At 51.9% G+C, this 6,641-nt stretch overlaps 1 protein-coding gene across 1 annotated transcript in view; it reads right to left on the bottom strand.

The window, feature by feature from the left end:
• The window catches only part of DDB1 (damage specific DNA binding protein 1), a gene marked incomplete at its 5' end in the record, with an annotated part of 31,822 nt that overhangs the window by 24,890 nt on the left and 291 nt on the right, over nucleotides 1-6,641 (bottom strand). The window contains 2 exons of the mRNA XM_025206941.1: nucleotides 3,555-3,776; nucleotides 5,190-5,306. Of these exons, the coding sequence (XP_025062726.1) occupies nucleotides 3,555-3,776; nucleotides 5,190-5,306 (339 nt within the window). The remainder of the gene's footprint in view (nucleotides 1-3,554; nucleotides 3,777-5,189; nucleotides 5,307-6,641) is intronic.

The following is a 6,641-nucleotide window of genomic DNA, read 5'->3' as shown; positions in this document are numbered from 1 at the left end:
CATGGGCTGCCAGTGGCTGCAGTGAGAAGGGCCCAGCAGCAGTGAAGGGACAAGGGCTCTTTTCCCCCATGCCGAGCAACAGCTTCTGCCTGTCCACTGCCACTGCTCAGCATGGGCAGGCAGTCCAGGGCAGGAGCTGTTCATGTAGCTTGCTGATCCACTCCAGCCAGGGCGTCCAGAGTGGATGCAGGGCCAGGGCTGTGCACTGTTGGCGGTGAAGAGCTGCAGGGCACACAGGCTCCAAGCTGTTGTGGGGTGGGGGAGACACTGACTAGCTCACAGCAGATCCCCAGAACCACCTATGTGGCCCATGGGCCTAAATAATTGCCCGCCCCTGGTTTATACTCATCCATGACAGTCATGTGACCTATCCCACCAAGTCTCTGTTATTCCAATCACCTCACAGTTCTGTGACTGTGCAAGAACTTCCAATTCTTCCTACTAATTTTCCAGACTCTGCATTTGGGTAGAGGCACCTGAGGTAACTAGCCGATTGTCCTGATTTCTCAGAAAGAACGAGAACACCTTCCCTGTTGTCCACTTCTGCTTGTGGTTCTTCCAGGTCACCCACTTCACCACTTTTCTCAGGACTTTGGTGTCTATCCCCCAGTAAACTTAGTTTAAAGCCTTCCTCACTAGATTAGCAAGCCTGTCTGCGAAGATGCTCTTCCCATTCTTCGTCAGGTGAATCCCAACTCTTCCTGGCAACCCTTCTTCTTGGAACATCATCTTGTTGTCAAATAAGCTAAAGTCCTGCTGGCGACATCACCTGCACAGCTATGCATTGATCTGTAGGATGTGCCCACTCATCTGGGCCCTTTCCCTTGACCCAGAAGCATTGAGAATACCATCTAAGACCCATTCCCCACTTCACCCCTGCACACAGAGCTCCGTAGTCACTTTTGGTCTGCTCAGGGCTCCCCTGCCAGTATCACTGGTTCCCACATGGATGAACAGTGTGGGGTAGTAGTCAGAGGGCCAGATGACTCTCAGTAATCCCTCCGTGACATCTCAGATCTAGGACTTAAGCAAGAAGCGGACCTCCCGAGACAACAGGTCAGGCCAGTAGATGGATGCCTCTGTCCCTCGCAGAAGGAAGTCTCCAACCACCCCTGCCCATCACTTCTTCTTGGTGTTGGTTGTCTTGATCATTCCCAATTTGGGAAGGCCTGGCCTGTACTCCTCCACCAATGGAACACGCTCCTCCCCATCTGTTGCTAGGGCTCCATATCTGTTATCCAAGGAAACTGCTGCAGATAGAGATGAAGACTTCTGCTTCCTACCAGAGATCACAGGGTTCCAACTTCTACCTTCCTCAGAGTCCATCTCCTCTCCCTTCTCTAGTGTTGCCTTTGGCAGGTTCTTCCTCCAGTTCTGGAGGTCTCCTCCAGCACTGAATCAATGAACACCTCATGGTGAAGGATGTTTCAGAGCCTCATCACCTCTTCCTCTAGCTCTCTTGTCTGCCTCCGCTCTCCCACTGCCCTTCTCCCAAGCATACCATCCCTAGTAAACCTGCTTGTAAGCTGGCCTGTTTACTGTACCTTTGTTCCAAAACAGAAACCTTCGCCCTGGCCGGTAACTTCTTTAATACCCAGTTCTTAAACACTTTTTACAAGAGGTGCACCGATACATTGGTCCCATATTGGATCGGCACTGATATAAGGAAAATTGTTATCAGCAATTGGCTTTTTTTGGCTGATATGGCCCCCATGGATGCGCGCAGCTGCAGTGCAGCATGCAGGCAGCCAGAGGCGTAGCTCAGCAGCATGGAGAGCAGTGAGGTTTGGCTGGTAACTCTGCTGTCAGGGAAGGTTTGTGGGGGAGGGGGCGGGGGCAGATCAAGGCCCCAGCACTGAGAGAGAGAGTGGGGCAAGGGCAGGGGGAGGGTGCATGATGAAGCTGCAGCGCATCTGGGGGATGCAGGGAAGGGGTGTGGCTCCTGCTGCTGCATACACCCTGGGAGGGCATGGGGGGCCTGTGCCCCCCAGATCCACATGCAGGGCAAGGGCAGACTGCTGCTGTGCCAGGCTCTTCCCGGCGGGGGGAGGGGGGGGAGTTGGGCTGGGGCTGCACTCTGGGCCACTGGCGGCAGTGCTGGGAGGGGGGGCCCTACGGCAAATTCTGGAGTGGCTGCAGCCCCCCCACCCCCGGATCCCCTTCCCAGCAGCACCACTGCCTGCCCAGAGCGCAGTCCGGACCAGCCCCCACTCCCTGCCGAGAAGAGCCTGACCCCTCCCCAGCCCCAGCCCACTCTCATCCCACATGCAGTTTGGAGGGAAAAGCCCCCCAATGCCCAACCAGGGTGCATGCAGAGGCAGGAGCGGTCCCCTGGACAAGGCGCTTGCGGCTCCATCCCACACTCTGCCCCGGCTGTGTAGCGCCTGCACCTGCTCCAGATCCACTCTCTTCCTCACCACAGGGGCATCAATCTGCCCCCTCCACACCCATTCCCTCCCCACTTGCCCTTTCCCCAAGACTTACCAGCCAGATGATGCTCTCCACACTGCCTGGCTGCATATCGGCAATCGGATCGTATCAGCCGATATAGCACGTTAAAAATCGGCCATCAATATTGGCCCCAAAAAATCTCTATCAGTGCATCCCTTTTTACATTATTTTAGTGGGACAGATTACAACCCCAGCATATCTCTACCCAACATAACAGGTAGGACATAGGCAACAGCAAGATAAATTTCCCATGGAGAGTAACCGTTAATGATGGGAAGGGAATCTCAGGATCTCTGGTTAGTTCAGTCCTTCACATCTCTACCCAGACTGCTATCTAATTTGGGGGGGGGGGTTGGTTGTGCAACTGATGGACAGAGTGCCAGACTGATATTAGAGAGACCTGTGTTGTATTCCCAGCTCTGAATCAGACTTGCACATGACCTTAACCAACTCATTTAACTTCTTGGGCTTCAATTTAATTTTCCTATCTGCAAAATGGGGGCAGTAACGCTTGCTTTTGGAAATAGCCTTGAAATTCACAGATGAAATGTGCTACGTATAAGCTTGATTATAATATTATGACCAGAGATCCTGGTTCTCCGATAAAAAAAAAACCAACAATTTCCCCAAATCCACATTTTTCTGTGATTAAAATGAAACACCACTGAAATATATATATTAGTGGCATTTCATTTTAATCACAGAAAAATGTGGATTTTTGGTTACTTACTTTATTCCGAAAATTGGGGATTTTTTTTTTTTAATCAGAGAAAACCAGGATCCCTGATCATGACTTGGGCTAGTGGCTTTCATTGTGACCTAGCCACAGTCTGTCCTAGTACTAGACCACCACTAAACTCAGGCCATGGAACAGCTGTCAGTTGGTAATGACTTTCAGGCTGTGAGACCTAGGCTATATCGAACATGACAAGGCAAAGATGAAGAGCAATGCAGCCTGTTACTAAACTCCTGAGCCAGTCAGCTGGCTGGTTTGCAAATGAGGAAATGATGATGCAACAGAGTTGCTTAGTTTAGGTTCCAGGACATCATAAACAGTCAAGTCCATCTTCCTCAGGGACAAACTGAGGAAGCCTCCACAGTACCTGGTAAACAAAGCAGATGGTAGGGGCCTGGCAGCCATAGAGAAACTTGACATCGATGACCTGCAGCTCCTCCAGACGGATGTTAAAGGCTTTTAACTCCTTGTTGTCACGATCCAGAGGGATGACTTTGAAAAGGCCATCATAGAGTCGCAGTCCAATCATCCGGCACTCTGGGTCAATGATGCCAATTATACCCGTTTCAGAGGGACGACCAATACGATCCTAGAAAAGAAAGACCAGCATCAGGGAGCGCAGGCCAGAAGCAAGAAGAAACTCAGTGAGCAAAAGGGGTGAAGTGGGTGTCCACAGTACAGATGGATTCCCCATAAGTCCCTTAATAAGTTTCTGCATATTATCCTGCAAGTGAATAGTGACTTGGACATCACCAGAGCTCTGGGTTTTCCGTTCGCCATGGAAAAACAAGGTAAAACATGGATTTTTTTTTTAAAGGAGAAAAACATGGGAAACAGTGTGTTTCCCCTTGCAGGCTGGCAGAGTTCCAGCCTGCAAGGGGCTGGAAGGGAGTGGAAGGAAGGCGATCTCAGGCAGGGGGTGCCACGTGCATGAGCACATGCGCATGGCAACCACACAGCATGGAAAGCAGCTCTTGCAGCTCCCTGCAGGTAAGCTGCGGGGGGGGTGAGTGAGGGAGCTGGGTAAGGCCAGGGCTCGGAATGCTGCCCAGCTGTGGTGGCACATGGGGCTTGGGGCCCAGGGCCAGGGTGGGAATACATGGCCACAGGGCCCAGGTGGGAGGCAGGACAGAGCCATAGAAGGCTTGTCTGATGGGAGGGGGAGGGGAGAAGAGGGAAGGTGGTTCGCTGGCTCCCTGCCACTGCATATACTCCCAGGGGAACAGAGCCCCTTTGCCTGCTCTAAAGCAGAGCACCTTAATCTAGTACCTGACTTAACAAGGGTTCATTTTTTGTGTGATCAGACATTTTAAAAGCACCCTGAAGCTGAGTGGCTGGAGTCCACACACCCACCCACCATGGACTCCATCCCAGCCACGCAGCCCATGAAGGAGGTAGAACTGAGCTCCACGCTCTGCTCTGGCCACAGCAGCTGCTGCCATGGGCAGGGCCAAAGGGCTGTTAGTATGGACTGAAAGGGGCATGGCTTAGCCAGGGGGAGGGGCAGCGCACGGCCTGGTCCCAAGGAGGGGAAGGGAGTACACACCAGCTCCACCTGGCTGCACAAGTCTTGGGGTTTGGGAAATTGGGTGGGAAAAGGGAGGCCAGATTAATGGGCACTGCTCCCCAGCCACCAAATTCCTGAGCGGTAAAGAGCCTTGCAGGGCTGATGCGATGGCTCTGTGGGCCAGAGGTTAAGCCCCCCTTTCCTAAATTATTAAAGAAAGCAGCACCAGCTGCACGGAGACTCCTGCCAAAAGCAGTAGGAGCCCACCCAAGTTAGCAGCGGGACCGGATTCTTGCACTATGAGCTCCCGAACCCCCAGGCAACGAGGAACCCAGGTGTGAGCCTAGATCCACGTGCTGGTGCAGGGTAAGGAAGTGCCCTGCTAGCACTCAGTGCAAGTGTGGGGAAACAGAAACTGACTGCAACTGGCCCTGCCGCGCAGGAAGCCAAACCAAAGCACCAGCGGCAGCAGCATCTGTCCAGGGAGCCACTGACCTGCACATCGCCGTGGGCGTGGGTGATGATGTCCATGCTGTCCCCACTCTGCTTGTACTCCAGGATGCAGGCATTGTACTTGGCTGTCAGGATGAACAGCAGGTCCTTGGTCTCCCCCTGCCCACACAGGAAAGTGAAAGAGTCAGGGTACAGCTTCATGTGTGGTGGGGACAGTGGATAAAAATCAATGATTTCTTAAGATCAAATTTTCTTTTTAGTTAAATCAGATTTTTTAATTCAATTGTATTTTCTGATTTTTTTGAAGATGCGTTAAAAAAAAATCTATATAAAGGTAGCTTTAAACTTAAGATACATTAAAGCTCAAGGATATCATCAAGAAATAGGAATTATAACTTCTAATTACATACTATTTGAGACAATACCTTCATGTAACCTTTCTAGAAAAATTTTATAAATAGGTCACAACAGGTCATGGACTATATTAGGGGCCCAATCTTAGATCTATAGATTAGTAACGATGAAAGAAAGCAACTATATCAAATGGGACTCAGTGCTCAGTCTACAACAGCGTTTCCCAACCTGTGGGTCATGACCCAAAAGTGGGTTGCAAGAATAAATGAAAGGGTTGTCAACAAACTTTAAAAATGGATTTTCCTTTAAAGAGGAAAAACATTGAAAAACAGGACTTTTCCCTTGCAGGCTGGCAGTTTCCACCTGCGAGGGGCTGCTTGGGCCCCCTGCTGCCCCACACACTGGGAAGCTGGGACCTGGGGGCACTGAGTCAGGACTGGCCATTGATGTTTACAAATGGGTCCTGGTACAAAAAAGGTGGTGAACCACTGCTCTAGATCAGCTTTTCCCAACCTTTTTCACCCCATGGCACACTGACACGGCCTCCTTCCCCTGCGGCACAGCGGCCGAGTTGGGTGGGGGGGAGCAAGTGGCCAAACACCACAAACCAGGGGAGGGTGGTGAGCGGCCAAACACCACATAGTGGGGGGAGGGGAAATTTTAAAAAAATCAGGTGGCAAGTGGCTGGACACCGCAGACCAGGAACAGGGACAGGAGGGTGGGCAGTGAGTGGAGGAACACCGCGGAGCTGCAGGAAGTGGGTGTCGCGGTGTTTGAATCGCCAGCTGGAGCCACGCTCTGTCTGTCTGCCTCCACAGTATGCGGAGGACATGGCTCCAGCCCCAAATGCCATAGCACACCTGGACGTGCCGGATGGCACACCGGTTGGGAAACGCTGCTCTAGAAGATCCCACGAAGCATCTCCGTGATGCTTATTTTCAGTTCGCAAACCGGATTTGTCTCCAGAGATAACCTTGTTCACAGCAGCATACGGAGATGAGAGACAACAGACCCGACTATTACCCACCCATCAGCCCTATTGTCCCTGGGCAGTTTGTGCAGGCAGAGCCAAGCCCATCCCTCTCCCTAAAGGTGCCAAGTTTCCAGATGTGCAACGAGCAGAGGCGATCAAACAGCAGG

Source organism: Alligator sinensis, unplaced genomic scaffold (assembly GCF_000455745.1).
Source record: "Alligator sinensis unplaced genomic scaffold, ASM45574v1 scaffold437_1, whole genome shotgun sequence".
Taxonomy (NCBI): Eukaryota; Metazoa; Chordata; order Crocodylia; family Alligatoridae; genus Alligator; species Alligator sinensis.
Note: the sequence above shows the minus strand (reverse complement) of the source record. Positions and strands in the feature narration are given on the sequence as shown.